A 19,033-nucleotide genomic window follows, 5' to 3' on the forward strand; every position below is an offset into this window, starting at 1 on the left:
CTCTATTATTTATTTTTTGGTTATTTATTTATTTTTTATTTTTATGAATCCACTGCTTCTAGTGGTCTTTTTTCTCCCCCTTTCATTCAATAGGACAGAGAGTAGTTGAGAGGGGAGGACAGAGAATGGGAAAGAAAGATAGACACCTACAGACCTGATTCACCACTTATGAAGCAGACTCCCTACATGTGGGGAGCAGGGGCTTGAAGCCACACCCTTGTGCATGTCCTTGCTTACTACTATGTGTGCTTAGAATTCACCACTGCCTGCCTCCCCCCTTTTCATATCCTTATTTCTCTCTCTTTCTCTCTTTAAAATATTTTATTTATTCATTTTTATAGAGAATCAGAGAAATTGGAGAGTATAGGGGACATAAAGAGGGAAAAAGAAAAACACCTACACATTCCTTCATCACTTGTGAAACTTTCTCCCTGCAGGTGGAGACTAGGGGCTTAAATCTGGGTCCTTGTGCATTGTAGCATGTGCACTCAGCTAGGTGCACCACCAGTTAGCCATTCAATCCCCCTATATATATATATATATATATATATATATATATATATATCTGAAAATGTCAAAGTGGAATAATGAACTCCTAGTGATTGGATTGAATGAATGAATGAATGAATAAATAAATAAATTAATTAAATGGACTGCTAATGACATATTTTGTACTTGAAACATGTATGCCACTAGAATGCAATTGTGAGAAGACATACAGTGTGCCCTGCTCCAAAAGAAGTTATTATTGAACTAACTACACCACTCTACTGAATAATTTAAAAGAATATTTAAAGAGAATTTCTTCACACAAAAATCCATCTAAAATTTAAATATTTTTGTTTGGTATTATTTAAATTTTAGATGAAGGGCATCTCTGGTAGAATTAAAATTTAGATCTAACTTTCTGAGCAAAATAAAACCAATATAATTTTTTTCCAAAAAATTATGGGAAGTCACTTTAAAATACTTTCAGTGATGGAAACATCAAAATACTTGAGATGATCTTTCCCTGTTTTAAAATGTTTTTATTAGGAGTTTGGCAAAATAACGTATTTCAGTGTTGTGTTGCTTTGTCATGTGCATGACTCAGGTTCAAGACCCATCCCCACTGCACTGAAAGAAGTGTTGATGATATGTCTTCTTTTACACTCTCTGTTTCTCTACAAAATCAATCAACCAGTAAATTATATTAGAATCCCTTTCCTTTTAAGCCAAAAGTCTTTCTCTAATTTCTGTTGTTTCAGATTCTTCTACTTACTTTTTACATCTTGAGTACCAAACTTTTACGTTTCATAGTCTTTCATGTACATTTTCTTGAATCTTCTTTTTAATCCCAGATTATGTAATTCCTTTTATTTGAATAATGAAGACATATATTGTTAATTCATTGTCATTATGATAATCTTATTAGTTTCAATGTTAAAGTAATTTTTGCTTGTCCCATCTATTGTCCAAAAGTATAAAAAGTAAATAGATAATTATATATAGAATCAACTTACTTATATACCTAAATGTAAAGATAAAATAATTAGTTTTTTCTTAATTTGTGTCTTAATTAAAATTTCTTATCTTAAAAAAAGAGAGGAACTCAGGGAGAAATATGCAGATAAAGAGGGGATAAATAAATAAATAAATAAATAAATATTTTAAAAAAAAGAAAAGATAAAGCCCTATCTTTTGGAGAGGGTAGGAATAGGGGTGAGGAAGAACCCTTCTACGCTGCTGGTGGGAATATAATTTGGTTCAACTCCTGTAGCAAATTGGTGTAGAGACTCATCAGAATGTTAGTAATTGACCTTTTTTATGACCTGGAAATTCTTCTTCTGGGGACATATTCCAAGAACACAAAGACACTTATCCAAAGAGATTTATGTAATCCTATGTTCATAGCAGCAGCACATCTTTAATTTTTTAAAAATTTCTTTGTTGGGGGATTAATGGTTTACAGTTAATAGTAAAATACAATAGTTTGTACATGCATAACATTTCTTAGTTCTCCACATAACAATTCAACATCTACTATGTCCTCCTCTGCCATTATTAATGATCCAGGACCTGAACCCTCACCTCACCCCAAAGTCTTAGTTTGGTGTAATATATCTACTCCAATTCAAGCTCTTTTGAGTGTTTTACCTTTTGTTCTTGTTTTTCAATTTCTGTCTATGAGCGAGATCATTTAGTATTAATCCTTCTCTTTCTGACTTTTCTCACTTAACATGATATCTTCAATCTCCATCCAAGATGGGCTGAAAACGGTGAACTCACCATTTTTAATAACTGAGTAGTATTCCACTGTGTTTATAGACTACAACTTGCTCAGCCACTCATCTGTTGCTGGATACATGGGTTGCTTCCAGGTTTCGGCTATTACCAACTGTGCTGCTGTTATCATAGGTACACACAAATTTTTTGGATGAGTGTGTTTGGTTCCTTGGGCTATATTCACAGGAGAGGAATTGCAGGGTTATAGGGTAAGTCCACTTCTAGACTTTTGATAGTTCTCCATACTGCTCTTTACAGCGGTTGGATTAATTTATATTCCCACCAGCAGTGCAGGAGTGTTCCTTTGTCCCCACAACCTCTCCAGCATTTGTTGCTGCTATCTTTTCTGGTGTATGAAATTCTCATAGGATTGAAATGATATCTTGTTGTTTTTATTTTCATTTCTCTGAGAATTAATGATTTGGTGCATTTTTTCATATGTTTGTTGGATTTTGTATCTCTTCTGTGGTGAATATTCTGTTCATATCTTCTCCCCACTTTTGAATTGGATAATTTTTTTATTTTTTGCTGAGTTTGGTGAGCTCTTTATAAATTTTGTTTATTAGCCTCTTGTCTAATATACGGCATGTAAAGATCTCCAGTTCTGTAAGGGGTCTCTTTGTTTAGATGGTTTTTTTTTTTTTTTTGCTATGCAGAAGCTTTTTAATTTGATGTAGTCCCATTGGTTTATTTTTTTATTTAGTCTTCTTTGTAAATGTATTCATATCATTGAGATGCCTTTAAAATTTAAGCAGAAAAGAGTTCATAGCACAATTTTAATAGCCCAAATTTAGAACCAATCCAGGTGTTTACTGCTTTACTCCTTTGTTTACTGTTTTTAAAAAATCCATACTCAGTTAAATTTTAGGAATATTAAATAAAACCAAGCCTTTTTCATGTTACAATAAACATCTTCTATTATTATGATTATTCATTTTTGTGTTTGAGTTGTTTTTAAATTTTCAATAATTAATTTTTATAATAAAATTGCATTGCCTGAAAATCAGTACCTTTGAAGTGAGTGACACTTTAGTTTCTAGTTCTATCATACATTTCACATTATTTTTTTATTTGTCCATTAGCTACTGTACTTTTACCTGCTACCAGACAATTGTCTTTTCCTTTCACTTTTTCCAAGTAATCCAGATCCAAAGATTGATTATTGGAACCCATCTCCCTGGTCCTATTTGCCTGAAGGAAGCCATTCAATCAATCTGTCCTATTTTTACCATGCCCTGAAGAAACCCCAACATGAAATAAATAATAAGACTAGTAATAAACAAACTTAGTAGATGTGGACATTGGCATAACTTACTGTCAGATTATGTCTGCTATCTGACGTCATTTGATCTAGTCTCAAATATTATGGAATTATGTCTCTTGGTGGTCCCACTTTTAAGGCAAAAGTACTGGCAAAATGTATAAACTGAATTTTGTTGGGATAGAATCATAATGCTGAAATCAGAAGGGCAGTTTGAAATCAAAGTTTTGCTTTGAGAGCTATAGCTGCATGACAAATGTCAAACTCAATTTCACTCTTTGTTTTGTGGGTGGCTTCATAATCTGGTAAAATGTTTGAGATAAAGAATTTCACGTGTATGCTCAGCTAAGTGTTTCATCTAAGTGTTTACTATTGCTTACTAAGTGCCTCGTCGCATGGGAGAAGTTGAATGTTCAGAAGTAGAATCCTGAGTCCTATCATTTTGAAAGGATATTAGTAATATACCAGAGAAAAGAAAGTAAAATTATAGTTGGAAGAGTCACCTCTTTCTATGAGGAAACCTAAGCACTGATTTGTGTACACATACTTGTGCAATACCTTATGGGAATTATAAGTAATGGACTTATTTAGATTATAGAATTTGTATGGAATGAGATTAGCAAATTTAGTGACTTTACACATTGTGGAGATGAGTTTGGATTTTAGGATAAAAACAATGAGTTGTTTCTGGATACTTTTAAGCATGGGGTGACATAGTTAGATTTGATATTAGGAATATTAATGTTGGCAGTGTGTGAGGGCCACTGAAAAAAATTAGGGTTACTGAACCATTTCAGAAAATAATTTTTAAAGCCCAGCTAAGGTACTGGAACTAAAGAGAAATAATAATTTGAAAAATATTGAAAAGGCAAAGGTCACAAGAATCTAGTGGCAAGTATAATGAGTTGAGTTTTTGTTGTCTAAGATGCCTCCCAGGCTACAGATTAGGGGATCTGAGTCTAATTAGTTCGCCTTAGCCACTAATTAGTTAAATGGTTCTGGGTAAATTATATGAATGGTCAAAGATTCACCTTTCTCACCTTCAAAATTGGAATAATAATAGTGCTGCTTATTTTATAGAGTTTTATGAAAATTAAATGAGAATATTTAGTAAAGTGCTTGAACAATCTAAACACTTATGATGTGTTGAATCTATACATTCATAATTCTCAAGCCTTTATTTCAATGTAATGTGGAAATTCTACTGTATAAAGGACAAATGAATTATAAATAATCACAGGAGAGAGGTAGATAAAGAAGAAAAAAATGACTAAAGTTGAAATTACCTTACAATAAGAGAATTTATTTTACTTGCACAGATAATTATCTTTCCTCTTGATTTAAAATTAAGATATTTTTATGAAGCCAAAAAGAGAAAAATTATTAAAAAGATATTTCTCTGATGTAATGATTCCAAAAAATTTATACAGCTTGACCACTTGCCTCTGTCCTCTCTATCCCTCTCCCTCTTTACTTCTATCCCATTTTCTTTCATTGAATGCCTAGTTAGTTCTAAGCATTCTTCCTAAGGTGTGAATATTTAATAGTGAGCTTAAGATTTCTGTTTACATTTATTTTTTGTTGTAGAATCAATGTAACAGTAAAATTTATGGGAAAGGTAATTTTAGGTAGCAACACATTGATAGTTTAAAAAAATAAGACAGGAGAATGAGTTGGAAAGAAGCCTAGTGCAGATATTGGCACCATATACTAAATTGTTAGCAGAAATATGTTTCTGTTTGTCCAAGAGCAATAGCTCTACTTGTGGAGCATAGGACTTGCATATCTGAGGCTCTAGACTCTATTCTCAGTGCAGTATGTATTGGCATGGAGTTTTGACTTCTCTCTCAAGTGGAACTCTCTCTCCCTCTCTTTCTAGCTCATAAAAAATAAAATGAACATATGGCTCTAGACAAATTTTTGGAAATTGTTCAGTTTACTTAAATAATGACATTGGTATTTACTTTAAATTTACTTAATATTGGACAGAGACAGAGAAATTGAGAGGGGAGGAGGGGATAGGGAGAGAGAGACACCTGCATCCCTGCTTCACCACTTATGAAGCTTTTCCTTTGCTGGGGCTTGAACCAGGTCTTTGAGCATTGTAATGTGTGCTCTCAACCAGGTGTACCACCACCTGGCCCCTCATTGGGTTTTTTATAAAGATTGAATTGAGTCTGTAGATTGCTTTTGGTAGGATGGTCATTTTAATAATACTTATTTTTCCAATCCAGGAACAAGGAATGATATTGCATTTCTTAGTGTCACTCTCTATGTATATTTAAAACAATGTTCTATAGTTTTTACTACAAAGACCCTTTACTTCCTTTGTGATATTCACTCCATGGTATTTTCTCTATTGGAGTTTTATTGTAAATGGGATTGAGTCCTTTAATTCCCTTTCCTCTGACGCATCACTTGTATATAACATGACACAGATGTATGTGTATTGATTTTGTAACCTGCTGCTTTATTGAATCTATTAATTATTTGGTAGAGTCTTTGGGGTTCTCTAGGTATATTATCATGTTATCAACAAATTGTGTTTTTCTCCTTTCTGGTATATATTCCTTTAATATCTCATTATTTCCTGGTTGCAATTTTGAATGTCTCCATTACTATGCTGAAAAATAGTGGTGATAATGGACACCCATGTCTAATTCCAGAATTTTGGGTGAAAATGTTAAGTTTGTCCTTACTGAGAATGATGCTGTCTTAGATTCAGTGTAGCTTCTAACCACAGGAAGTAGAAGAGATGTGCAAAAGAGAATTTCAGAGAGAACAAAGTAATGTTAAGGTCTAGAGACAGAGGCAAGAATGTGCTATGACACATTTATATGGCAGAAAGGCAGTCACAGGAGCTGGAAAATAGTGAATTTTGTGACCTGCATTTCATAAAGTAATCTAGAAGATAAGCTATGCACTATTGCATCTTAAGGTACTAAAGTATACAAATGAGTCTAGATTGTGTTTCAATTTGTTACTTATTAGTAGTTTCACTAGTATGGTTTTTAACAAAACAAATTAGTGTAGGACTTTTATAAACAGAATTTCTAGCGACTTAGATTAAAATTCTGATTTTAAATGGATTATTTTGATACTGTCATGCTGAAAAAATAGTTAGCAGTATATTTATGATTTTTGTTGACTTTGTTAATTGAGTGAGTACTAACTATATTGTGTAATAAAAGTAACATGCTAAAATAATGTAATAGTCTATTTTAGCAGTACAACTTCAGGAAGATTCTTCAATAGTAAATTTATAACTGACATTATAGACCTTGCAAATTATATGATTCATCCATCTCATTCAACTCAATATCTTTCTCTTGTGACATGGGAAATGCTTTATTTTTTTTATTTTTTGCCACCAGATTATAACTGAATGCCAGTATTATGAGGCTACTACTCCCTTTGGCCATTTTTTCTGTCTCCCCCCCCCCCCTAGTTTTTATTAGATAAGACAGAGAGAAACTGACAGAGGATAGGGGAATAGAGAGAGGTGGAGAAAGAGACACCTACAGGCCTGCTTCACTGCTCATGAAGAGGACCCCCTGCAGGTGGGGAGCCAGGACCTCAAAGGGAACTTGGGTCCTAGCACTTGGTCACGTGCAATTACTCAGGTGTGTCACTACTCAGCCTCCTGAACAATGCTCTTCATACTTAAATGTCAGCATCATTGAGGAAGGAAACATTCTATGAATGTGTAAATGACTACGGTGATTTACCTCTACATGGAAGTAAAAAAAAAAAGGGGAGGGGGAAACACATAGGAAATAGTTGATGACCTTCTTCAAATTTAAAGTTATTTACTTTATTTATTTATTTATTTATTTATTTTTTCCTTTTTGGTCTGTTTGGGGAGGAAAAGTAATAAAAAGAATGCCTCACTGAAAGCCTGTTCAATTAATGTTGATTTGTTTACTGATTAATTTTCTTGATTACTTTGCTCATGAAAAGTTGTGTGAACTTACCATTTTCTCCATTATTTCTTCCTTTTAACATGTACTTGTTATCATTTATATCAGCAATAGTACAGAATATTGATTCTAATGCTACTATTTTATGCTTTATACATTTCAAATAAGAAATTATTATAATAATTTTAAAGTATTGCATCTATTTATTTACTGAATATAGACAAAGTGAAATTGTGATGGAAAGGGAAAATGAATTGGGAGAGTAGTAACCTGCAACACTGTTCTACAGCTTGTGAAGCTTTTGTCCTGCATGAGGGTACCAGGGTTTTAAATCTGGCTCATTGTGCACTTAAATGTGTGTACTCAACCAGGTGAAACACCACCCAGCCCCTTATAATGATTTTAAAGAAGATTTCAGAAAATAACCAGTAATTTGTCTTTAAGGAAGGATAAGTGTGAATGGATCAAATGCCCATTTCATCTGGGGAGATGATTTTTTTTTTCAGTATGTTAACATGATAGGTTATCTTAACACATTTGAGTGTGTTACTTTTTAATGTGTTACTAAATTCCATGTAACAATGACTTAATTATTGAATAGACACATATAATAAAATCCACTTGTAGTGTCCTTGTATGCAAAATATGTGGGATTTGTTAAATAAAAGATGAAAAAGTAAAGACAAACAAACAAAAAGTCTTCATAGATCCTTTCTTGATTCCTAAGTAAACTATGATATGATATACACACCCATGTCCTTGAGGACACAGCGGCACCTTATTCCTTTGGCCTGTCACAACCAGGTCATGTGATGCACTGTCTAGTCATACAGTGATTATGCTGGGAACTAGATTTTTGTTCTAAAGCTTGTCACGTATTGTTTTACAGAGATGGTAGTGGGTATTTGTCAATCCTGTCTCACATTGGTAGCTAGAAGCCTAAGGTCATCATTAGTACATGGCTTTGATTGTCAGGAAATGAAGTACTGGGTGTATGGAAATTTGTTTCATTGCTTCCAAGATTGGGACTTTCTCAATCCTAAAGAAGAGAAAAAATCCATACACAGTTTATTGCCTGCTAAACTGACAGTTCAGAAAGACTCATTGGATGATTAAGTAATAAGAAGAAGACAAACCAAAGGAAAGTGTGGATTAAAACATATCCTCCAGCCTAAAGCCACAATACCCAGTAGTCAAGTGCATTGAATAACTAGACAGGAGCTTGTGGAAATGTTGTTAAGGAATATATATATATATATATTGTTAAGGAATATATATATTATTTAAATTTAGCTTTAAATTATTTAACTTATGATTAGAAAATCATACAAATAACCATACATTTTATGTATAGATATGTGTAAATATTAGAAAAAAAATAAATTAGCTAATTTAGATCATCAACAAATCAGTTTTTGTTTATGACAATAGTTCTCAATACAATTTCTTGTTAGTCAACTTAAAAAGTACCACCAGAGCTAGTTGACTTTTTAAATATTGTAATTACATACCATAAGAGCAAAGACACTAAGCTTTATTTCTGTGAGTGCCAAAAAATGCTGGCAGTGAACAATTAAATAATACATTATTTCAAGTAAATTAAGCAAATAAATATATATGTTTATTACTTTTTCAACACATATTATCCATACTTACAGACATGTTTACATATCCAAATTATATACATTTATCTATGTATGTTAGAACAATGATACAAGGAATGATTTTTCCATCTTAGTAGGCTATTCAGTCTCGACTAAATGCATTTGTAGTTGCATTTAACATTTTTAACATTTTCTAAATCAGTGTTTCCAAACTTATATTATGAACTCTTGAACAGGAACATATTTCCTAGAAATTTATTATTCTAAAGCTATAAAATAGGGCCAGGTGGTGGCACACCTGGTTGAGCAGCAGGTTAAAATGTGGTTCAAGACCCCAGGCCCCACCTACAGAGGGAAAACTTTGCAAGTGGTGAAGCAGTGCTGTATGTGTCCCTCTTCCTCTCTCCCTCTCTATGTCCCCACCTCTCAATTTATGGCTGTCTCTATTCAATAAATAACATAATAAAAATTAAAAGCTATAAAATAGATACATGATGAATAAATTGTTAAATATTATTTGTTTTTCCAGAAATAATTTAAACAAATCAATCAACAAATAAATTAATACATTTTCTTCTTCAAAAAAGTCATTTAAGTTTTTTTTAATTTGAGAATTTCATTTTAATGTTTTATTTTTATTAATGACTTAATAGTGATTTGCAAGGTTGTAAGGTGTATAATTGTAAAAGAGGTGCAATTCCAAACAGTTGCTACCACCAGAGTTCTGTGTCCCATTGCCTTCATTGGAAGCATCCCTATTACTTATCCCTCTGGAAATATGGACCAGAATTCTTTTTGGAGTGCAGAAGGTGGGAGCCCTGACTTCTTTTATTGCCTTGTCTCTTGACATGGGCATTGGCAAGATGATCTAGACATCCCGCTTTTCTCCATCTTTCCCTAATGGAGTAGTGATCTAGAGAGGTGATGTTTTGCTGGTCTAGCATTGCAGGCGGGAGAGATAGATGATCCAGGAACCAAGATCGTGGCCTTAGCAATACAAATCTTTATTCATGCAGGAGCCCCAGATTCGGGTGTGAGTGCAGCAGGTTAGGCCACGTGGAGCCAAAAACCACAGTGGCTGGTGTCCACCTCCCCCTGCATGCCTGCCCCCCTCTAGGTTGGGAAGTGGAAGAGAGAAGAAACCAGAAACAGAAGTGGCTTTTATAGGATAAACCGGAAGTGGCGAGTCGGAAATGGAAATGGCTAGGAAAGGGAGTGGAGAAAGGTAAAAGATTTACTGGGAAGGTGGAAACTTCCTTAGCAACTGTTGCAATGGTTTTAGCTGGTGGGATTAATATTACCCTGCAGGTAAGGCAGGTCTCCAGGTAGAAAGAAGACAGATCAATGGGTGGGGATCTTTCAGGCAAAACAATGATTATGTAAATAGGCCATACTATCAGCAATGCAGAATGGAGGGGGGGCTGGCTTAATCCCAACAATGTTTCAGGAAGCATTGGTGGGGTCATCTGCCCGGGGAAGTCAGGATGGAGCCATAATAGCATCTGATACTTGGTGGCTGGAATGCAGCAAAATGAAGAGCAGGACAAAAATTTTCAATAAACAAGAACCACAAAGTAGGAATAGAGTAAGTGAAAGTAGGCTTACGAGGGTAGATGGAAGCTAAGAAGTCTATTATAGAAATGTTCCTAGGAGCCCATGTCTTAATAATCTTTGCTTGATCTTGATAGCTAACGTGGGAATGAACCAGAGATATTGTCTGGGAAGATGATGTCAGAGCTGAGAATAGAACTAGAAACAGGATTAGGGCAGATAGTCAGCAAACTTGAAGAAAATGTGTAAATGCAATTAACTGCTTACCACAATGATCTAACCTGGGGCCCATATTCATTTATAATTAGCACAATAGCCTGTCCAACCTCTGAGTCCCTGTCAGCCTGAGCTCATAGTCCATAGTCATAGCTGGAAACATTCTAGGCTGCACTCATTTCAGAACTAGTCATCCTTGAGTGGCAGAGTATGATGATACCACTGGTATTTCATAGTGAGGATAATGGTTCTGAAGAAACCTACAAAAGGTCTTATAGTGACATTCCCAGTGGGTATAACCAGTGATGGTAGAGAGAAGGATTTATCAGAGGTATAGAACCCTGCCTGATGAGGTGGCCTGATAGTGGCCAGAGAGGGCATTATTAAGTAAGCCAGTCACTTGCCCTTATCCAGCTTTTGTAGTCACTCCTTTATCTTACACATTTATCCTTTGTTGTATCGAAACCAGTATTACGTCTATGGGATCTGGAGGAATTTAATTGTTTATGCTGACCTTTCTTGGGCTAAAAAAGAAAACACTGAATTGCATATTTTTTAATACTTTTGGAAGAAGCATTATTTAAGAACTTGTTTTTATTTTCTTAATTTCCAAATTAAGCATTAATCATGAAATATTTCATTACTTTACTGCAACAGCTTATTTATTTTACTTATTTTATCAGAGCACTGCTCAGTTCTAGCTTAGGGTGGTACAAGGAATTGATCCTGGGACTTTGGAGCCTCAGCCATGAGAGTCTCTTTGCATAGCCCCTTCTTTGACTATTATTACAAAGAACTATTTTTTTCTTTCTTTCTATCTCTTCCTTCCTTCCTTCCTTCCTTCCTTTTTTCCTTCCTTCCTTCCTTCCTTCCTTCCTCCCCCCTCTTTCTTTCTTTCTTTCTTTCTTTCTTTCTTTCTTTCTTTCTTTCTTTCTTTCTTTCTTTCTTTCTTTCTTTCTTTTTGCCTCCAGGGTTATTGCTGGGTCTCAGTACCTGCACTACAATGCCACTGCTCCTGGTGGCTATTTTTTCCATCTTCTTGCCCTTATTGTTTATTATTGTTGTTGTTATTATTGCTCTCCTTGTTACTGGATAGGACAGAGAGAAATTGAGAGAGGATAGGAAGACAGATAGGGAAAGAGAAAGGTAGACACCTGCAGACCTGCTTCAAGATTGTGAGCGAACCCCTGCATGTGGGGAGCTGGTAAGAAGAATTTTTTAAGCCACATATTATATTCAAATACTGCACTCACTATGTATCGTTAATTGCATCAAGTCATCTCACCGTCACCAAATAATAATAATAATAATGATTATTTGTTATTGTGCCTTTTTCATAGTTGGAGAAACTGAGTTTTACAGGAGTGACTACTTACCTTTGTGACATTTTAAGGCCTTTTAAACATTTTGCAAATATGTGAGCAGAAAGATTTTATATTAACTTTTATTTTACAATATATAAAGTTAAAGACCTCTTTGATGGTGAATCACTAAAGATAGCTCTCTAGGTAGGGCATGTGTATGATCATACAAATGTCCCAGATTTGAGACCTGATACCATATGGGCAGTGCCGAGGCATCACGGAAAATACTAATGCTGTGGTGTCAAAAATAAAACTTCTGAAAAAAAACCTATACTTATATTTACTTTATATTTATTAATATTGTTTTATTAGCACTGGGGCTTGGTGCCGGCACTATAAATTGACCACTCCTGGTGGCCATTTTCTCTATTTTATTAGATAGAACAGAGAGAGGTTGAGAGGAGCAGGAAGGGGTTCTGAATGAACAAAGTTGTTTTCATGTGTTTGTTATAAAGAGAAAAAGCTGGGGTGAAGGATTTGGGGCATTAATCTTTGTGTGTCACATTTTGTTTAGAACAAAGTCCTTGAAAGAGAGTTACTGCACAAGGGGCATGGACAATTCTTGTACACACACAAAATGTGTCTAGTTCATGATCGTAGAGAGTTTTAGTTATAATATACGATGGAGTTAAGTTTTGACATAATTAGGAGTTAGGAAGACAGTGCATAACATGACAGCCTGAAATGCACAGAGGAGATATTATATAGGGATCATTAAATAATTCATTGTGGGCTGGCCCAATTATAGGGTGTGGAAAGTCATGATGAGAGAATGCACTTAAGTGTAAACTCTACTTATACTGAATTCTATCAAAGAGGTTTAGATAATAAAATAATTTGAGGTCTTTTCCCCTTTTTCTTACCTTTGAGGTTCATGGAATTGATTTGTACCATATTTCTCAAATCATTATAATGGTTATCTTTCATACACCAGAACTTATTTTCTTCCATCTCCTTAGGTGATTTTAGCATCTGGAACATATTCTATTTCCCCTACATTGTCCACCATCATTCTAAATAATAGCAACTCCCTTTTACTTCTTTCTTATTGCCCTGTGTCCACGTGCCCTAGTATGGTACTTATTAAGTCTAAGCCCAGATTCAGCACGTATTAGCTGTGTAATTCCTGACAGGTTAGTTAACTTTTCTTTGTCTCAGTTTCCGCATGAGAACTTCAGTGATAATCCACCATAGGGTTGTGAGAATTATGTTAAATCACGTTTGTGAAAACACCTGGCATCTCTTTGCAGCACAACAGATGATTTCCTTACCATTTTGAGTATCCGAATTCAGTCAGGTTGAAAATGTCATTTGTGACAGTTTAAAACACCTTGAATCAGCTTTAAAAAGGAAACCCAGAGAGAAACTGCACTATTTCAGAGCCTTCTCTGAAGAGACCACTCATATGTAAGGGTACAACAGAAGCTGGTGACAACACTTAAGTTTTTTGTTTGTTTTTTTTTTGCTTGATTTGGGAATAAAATGAGGAACTCAGATTAAAGTATGCATTCATTTCACCAGACTTCATAAGACCAACAGAAACTACATCTTAAAGTTAAAATCACAGATATTTTCTCCTCTTATGTTGCTCTTTCCTGGTTTTCTACTCATTTCCCAACCTCTACCATTCCCTTCCCCCATCTAAAAAATGAACTCAAACTCTGGTCATTGTAGATACTAAAAGATCACGGGAGGCTGACTAATTTCACCCAGACTTTCTATGAAAGTCCCACATGTGCTGCAGTTTTTGAGTTGTATAATTGATTTAATCTCTGATTTTAGAGGAACGCTGAACTCTTTTTGTGGGGCTCTGCATACATTTCTTTAGGGCAAAAACTGTCCTACTTTTTTCTCTCTGGTATCTGTTTTGTGCTAGGCCATTTTCCCCTGAAGAATCTAAACTACCCTCCGTGAAATAAATGAAATCACAGTTGGAAAACAGCTTAGTGGACAGACTTATAACCGTAAGATAAAAACTACACCACACACAATTTCTTAACGTTCCCCTCAAACCCTGTTTCCCTTCTTTCTGCTGTAGCACATCTTTGTTTTGACTATGAGGATGCATCCCTGACTCAGCTGAGGCTGATATAACCCACAGGATATGTCAGCATCCCTTAGCACTTTGTCAGGAATGTGCAGGCTGTAGGTTCTAACCCTTGCTTGCCCATTTGCCTGCTTTTCATTTTGCATAGACTTTGCTTTCCTTTATTAAAGCACATCCTATCCCAGATACATTCTATTTACCCATTTAGCTTTCCACATATTCTTATTTTCTTTTATCTCTAAAAGCCCCTTTCTGAGCCTGATGGTTGAACCTATGGAGTTAAAGCATCTAGAAAAATAACCAATTGCCTACTTAGTACAACTTGTAGCCTAATCAGAGCATTCTTCAATCCTGACTCTGTTAGCTACATTGCAAATAAATTTGGACAAATCCCTGAACTACTAAGCCCTTTTTATGTATGATTATGTTAAGCTGAGATAAGAATTATACTTCCTATTCAGATTTGTTGGAAGGATTAAATGGTAAAGTGCATGTAATTTGGGAATCCAGCCATAGACAATTTATCAGTCAGTTTCTGCATATAATACCCAAATCTCGATGGTTTATACAAGCTTACATTTATACTAAACTTGGTTGGACTTTTTCGGGGTATCTCTCTCCCTCTCCGGCGGGGTGGTCTCCAGGGGAAAGGTAATGGGCTGGTTCTTTCTCGCTCACGACAGGGGTGACACGAAGTAAAAGACACCAGGGGACTCTTAGTGTGCCTAGAGTCTGATTCCTAGAATCCCAGAATCCTAGAGTCCATTTATAGCAAAATGGACATGAGTTAAATAGAAAAGCAATGGAGGTAATTATTGTTGAAAGATGTCAGAAATTACAGGTTTCTTTTTTAATTATATTTTTATTTATTTAAGAAAGGATTAATTAACAAAACCATAAGGTAGGAGGGGTACAACTCCACACAATTCCCACCACCCAATCTCCATATCCCACCCCCTCCCCTGATAGCTTTCCCATTCTCTATCCCTCTGGGAGCATGGACCCAGGGTCATTGAGGATTGCAGAAGGTAGAAGGTCTGGCTTCTGTAATTGCTTCCCCGCTGAACATGGGCGTTGACTGGTCAGTCCATACTCCCAGTCTGCCTCTCTCTTTCCCTAGTAGGGTGGGTCTCTGGGGAAGCTGAGCTCCAGGACACCTTGGTGGGGTCTTCAATCCAGGGAAGCCTGGCCAGCATCCTGGTGGCATCTGGAACCTGGTGATTGAAAAGAGAGTTAACATACGAAGCCAGACAAATTGCTGAGCAATCATGGACCCAAAGCTTGGAATAGTGGAGAGGAAGTGTTAGGGGGGGTACTCACTGCAAACTCTAGTGTACTACTGCTTTCAGGTATATATTTTGCAGTAGTTTATGGATACGTGTGAACATAAGCTCTCTCTCACAGAAACTGGTATATATCTAGGTTATGGGACTTTGTTAGAAAGTGAACCACCTGAGATGAAATTAGAGTGTACTATAAAAGGAAAGGTCTCACCCGAGTAATGAAGCTGAAGGGTTGTCATTCCACTCGTGAAGTCTCTGGACACAGTCTGAGGTGAAGCATGTTGAGGTGGCAATCATTGCGTTGGTTAGGTTGTGATCGGCAGATGCAATATTATTTGGTATGGATTGGGAGAGAAATTACAAGTTTCTTAACAGTCAGCCTGCCCCTAAGGTAGGGGGCTGGTATGACAGGAATTGACAAGACAGTTATTCTCCATGACACAAGCAACTTAATTATCCAAAGGTATTTGAGAGAAGCATAGGGGTTAAACCTGTAGGGTGAGACAGAAAGAAGATAGATATCAAAAACCATATAGTTTGGAATTTCTCTTGTCTGGGGTCTGAGGTGTGTGATGAAGTGTGTGATAAGGTGTGTTCTTCTGTGATCAGAAGGTGACTTTGAATAAGTGAATCTGTGGCCATGTGGCCTGCAGTTAATGGAGGGAAGTACTGGGGTATCTGTCTGAGTTTCCCCCCTTACGCTCACCTCAGTTGAGAGAGACTTACCAAGAGGTTATCTTCTCAGACCTCCATCCAAAGATGGGGGTGGTTCTCCCTAAGCTCTATCAGGCTTATACATGTTCCCAACAGGACTTAGTTCTATTCAGGTCTTCTGCAAATGATTCTTTATTCAGACATTGGAGGCTAGTTAGAGAATTCTCATTTTATAGCCAAGAATATCATTACAGATACTCTGTTGAAAACTTTTCAAGCATCTTTAAAGCATCAAGTCAGAACTGGTATTAATGTCATATCTACTCAAATTGTATTGGCACGTGAACAAGTTATGTATTACCACCTCAGGAAATTATATTTTAAAATAAAGAAATATGAGTGAATATTTGTTAAAGAATGACATAATTTTTCTTAGAGACGTTTACTGAACTTTTTTTATGCCCCCCCATTTCATTTAATCTATGGACTATAGTGTCTTAATTCATGTTTTTAAATGTATATCACAATTTCCCCCTGTATTTTAGTTTAAAATTGTCTTAAATTATATGATTTTTTTTGTAAACAGGTACTTTAGAAAGTCCCTTAGAAAAAGAACAAAAGCTCTTAATTCTTGTCAGAGCCTCAGAAGGAGTCTCTTGTAACCGTTTCAATGGAATTCTTATTGATCCAGGAACAATTGGTAAGTGTGTAATGTATTTTTATTACCAATTACATATGTGATAGATAAGTGCCTTAGAACATCTATTAAATTGTATGCACTTATTTTATCTAAAATTCACACTTATTATCTAGCTGTCATATACATACTGATGTTAAAACTAAGATAAGAGATAATGACATTCAAATAATACAATTTATTATTATAGAACATAGAAATACTGTATATATAGATTTATTGGAAGTCTATAATTACTCTATGTTATCAACTATAAATTATTTGTATTTATATGATTTTATGAGGTTACTAAAACATATTCACTATTGATAATTTCATCATTTGCTTATAGCCACAAGACCATGCCATATTTTAAAAATGATTTATAAATAATTACACTGAAATTGAAGTTTGGGTAGTTGGGCGGTAGCTCAGCAGGTTAAGCGCAGGTGGCACAAAGTTCAAGGACCCCCATAAGGATCCCGATTTGAGCCCCCGGCTCCCCACCTGCAGGGAGGTAGCTTCACAAACGGTGAAGCAGTTCTGCAGGTGTCTATCTTTCTCTCCCCTCTGTGTCTTCCCCTCCTCTCTCCATTTCTCTCTGTCCTATCCAACAACAATAGCAATAATAACCAAAACAATAAAACAAGGGCAACAAAAGGGAATACATAAATTAATATTTTTTTAAAAAAGAAATTGAAGCTTGCCTTGTATAACCTTATATGACAGAGATTCATCATAAATCCTTCTTTTACCTCCATCTCATCTTGGATGGAGCTTGAAGGAATCATGCTAAGTGATAAGCCAAAAAAGAGAAGGATAAATATGGGATGATCTCACTCATAGGCAGAAGTTGAGAAAGAAGAACACAAGGGGAAACACAAAGTAGAATTTGGACTGGCTTTGGTGTGTGACATCAAAGTAAAGGACCTTGGGGGTTGGGGGGTGGCTTTCAGGTCCTAGTGCATGATGTTGGAGGAAGACCTAGGCAGAGGGTGAGAGTGTTTTGTAGAAAACTGAGAAATTTTACACATGTACCAAAAACTGTATTTACTGTGACTGTAAACCATTAATCCCCTAATAAAAAAAGAAGCAGGGAGAGGCTGATGGTGATGTACCAGATTAAACACACATAGTTCAGAGTTCAAGGACCTGTGCAAGCATCCCAATTAGAGCAAACGCTAGAAGAAGAAGAGCCCTAGGCTCCTCACCTGCAAAGAGTGTCACTTCACAAGCAGTGAAGCCTGTCTTCGGGTGTTTATCTTCCTTTTCCACTCTCTATCTTCCCGTCCCCTCTTTATTTCTCTTTGTCCTATCCAATAAAATGGAAAAAATGGCAGCCAGGAGCAGTGAATTTGTAGTGCTGGCACTGAGCCCTAGCGATAACCCTGAAAGCAAAATATATAAGTAAACAAATAAGACAAATTTTTAAATGAATAATTATTATAGAACAGATATAAATTATTATATTTGTATCATTATATTAATTTTTATGCATAACATTACTAATTTTATAAAACCTCAATATCTCAGTAAAAATGAAAACAGGAATACACCATAACAAGAGCATTCAATTTCTTTTTATCTGATATGTCCATTTTGTCTCTTGGAATGTCATATTTGAATCAGCTTTGCCTGATTCGCAACTCCTGCAATATGGTAAAAACCAATGCTTTTGAAATTTTTTTCTAGTAATCTATTAAAAAAAAATGAAAGGTGGTAATCTTTTAGAATAGTATGATCTTTTGTAAACAAGTAAAAATGGTGTCATTTTTCTAGTAAAGCTTTTATGATTAATAAAGACCAAGAAATATGATTTTCTGCAATGGTTAAGGTCTTTTAAAAATATTTTAATTTCCTTATTATTGGCTAGATACAGAGAGTAATTAAGCGGGGTTGTGGGAGAGAAAAAGGGATAGATACCTGCAGTCTTGCTTCATTATTTGTGAAGCTTTCCCCCTGCAAGTGGGAACTAGAGGCTTGAACCTGAGCCCTTGTGCACTGTAATATGTGTGTTTAACCAGGTGCACCAATGCCTGATTAAATAAAAATCTGATTTTCTATTCAACTGAATTTTCAACATAACTCAAATTTAAGTGAAAAAACTGCTTTTTGGTTAAAATCCTTGTTGAAAATTTCATATTTTCCCATTTCCTATTTCACTTCATTAATATTAAAATCTATGAGTATTT

The 19,033-nt window shown here is 35.4% G+C and overlaps 1 protein-coding gene across 8 annotated transcripts in view; it reads left to right on the forward strand.

The window, feature by feature from the left end:
* PKHD1 (PKHD1 ciliary IPT domain containing fibrocystin/polyductin) overlaps positions 1–19,033 on the forward strand; it is a 617,401-nt gene that overhangs the window by 414,686 nt on the left and 183,682 nt on the right. For all 8 annotated transcript variants that reach the window (XM_007516520.3, XM_060190048.1, XM_060190049.1 and 5 more), the window contains one exon: positions 16,752–16,865. In XM_007516520.3, the coding sequence (XP_007516582.1) occupies positions 16,752–16,865 (114 nt within the window). The remainder of the gene's footprint in view (positions 1–16,751; positions 16,866–19,033) is intronic.

Source organism: Erinaceus europaeus, chromosome 4 (assembly GCF_950295315.1).
Source record: "Erinaceus europaeus chromosome 4, mEriEur2.1, whole genome shotgun sequence".
Lineage (NCBI taxonomy): Eukaryota > Metazoa > Chordata > Mammalia > Eulipotyphla > Erinaceidae > Erinaceus > Erinaceus europaeus.